Consider the following 1236-nt stretch of genomic DNA (forward strand, 5'->3'; position numbering starts at 1 on the left):
TACTATTTTTCTTTCTTTTATTACTATTTTTTTTTCTGTAGAAAAAGGAAAAGAGAAGAGATGATTGAAGAAAGCTGGTTTATTCCCTACACTTTCTGGTGTCCTGACAATCTCACAGCGTCTACTGATGGTGTCATCCCTTCCAAGATGGAAAGCCAAGATGTGACTTATGGTCAGGAGGGAGGTAGAGCCTCTTGTTCCAGAAGCCCAGGTAGCATCCACCAACCCCCAGTTCCCCCCCACAAGCATCTCAAGCCTTTGGGAACATTTGAGAAACCCTCATCCTTATTCAAAGCCTAGGACTCCCTCTGGTCTGAGAGAAGAGGAGCTGCTTACTTAAATTGTCGTCATCTTCTGGATTTGTGGCACCAGGGCTTAGGTACTTGAAGGGAGCGATGAAGGTTGACAATATGCTTACTTTGTCTGGAAAGAAAAAGAGAACAGGAAATGCACTTTTGACACAGAGTTTCAGAAGAACTCAATGCTTTCATATGTTCTTATTACTGATGTGTTGGACAAGGAAGGTTGAAAGGTCATTTTGGTTTCAACCACTTAATTCTGGCTCAGTCTTTTATTGAATTTCTGACAGCATTTCATAAAATTCCTTTCCCCATTCAATCATAAGCCTAACAATGTCTATCTTTCTTATTTTCTTTTGGAATTACCCTCTTCTTACTCCCTGTCCCTTAAAAATTTTATTTTCTCCAGAATCTTAACAAGCATCTGCTTGTAAGATTGGGGAGTAGAAAATAGCCTACCATACTGAGGCTCTTTATACAGAATGGAATCTAAAGAAATTTTTTGAAATCCACAATTGAAGAATAATGTGTATAAATCAAAGATGATTTTTTTATCCTAAGTGGGAGAAAACAGGACATGGAGGCATAGGACAGTGAACATCTCTCTGAATGAGCAAAAGGGAGTAATAGCACAGCTCCTCGCTGTCCCAGACAGAGAGCTTGTAGCCCAGCTCCATGGTGCCTCTTGAGCCACATCAACAGTAAGAGGTTCATTTATTCAGTGTTGACACATAGACTTACAGTTGGGGTACTGAGAATGAGGTTTATTAAGGAAGTAAGTTGGAGAGTATGGGAGGCAAAGAATATCCCCCAATACAAGTCCAGGTTTTAGCCCAAATCCCCAGGCACAATTCCTCAATTATTCTAGGCTCTGGTTCCAGTTTAACAGCAAGGTTTGCCTTAGAGCAATTGTAAGTCAGCTTCTCCTTCAAGCATC

At 40.6% G+C, this 1236-nt stretch overlaps 1 protein-coding gene across 1 annotated transcript in view; it reads right to left on the reverse strand.

Annotated features, from left to right (window-relative positions):
- The window catches only part of LOC102877262 (double-stranded RNA-specific editase B2-like), a 337013-nt gene extending 336037 nt beyond the window's left edge, over positions 1–976 (reverse strand). The window contains exons 1-2 of the mRNA XM_006888956.1: positions 892–976; positions 337–423 (exon numbers count right to left, since the gene is read on the reverse strand). Of these exons, the coding sequence (XP_006889018.1) occupies positions 337–423; positions 892–976 (172 nt within the window). The remainder of the gene's footprint in view (positions 1–336; positions 424–891) is intronic.
- Between the last annotated feature and the right edge of the window lie 260 nt (positions 977–1236).

This window comes from Elephantulus edwardii, unplaced genomic scaffold (genome assembly GCF_000299155.1).
Source record: "Elephantulus edwardii isolate Elephantulus edwardi_28Jun2011 unplaced genomic scaffold, EleEdw1.0 scaffold00073, whole genome shotgun sequence".
Lineage (NCBI taxonomy): Eukaryota > Metazoa > Chordata > Mammalia > Macroscelidea > Macroscelididae > Elephantulus > Elephantulus edwardii.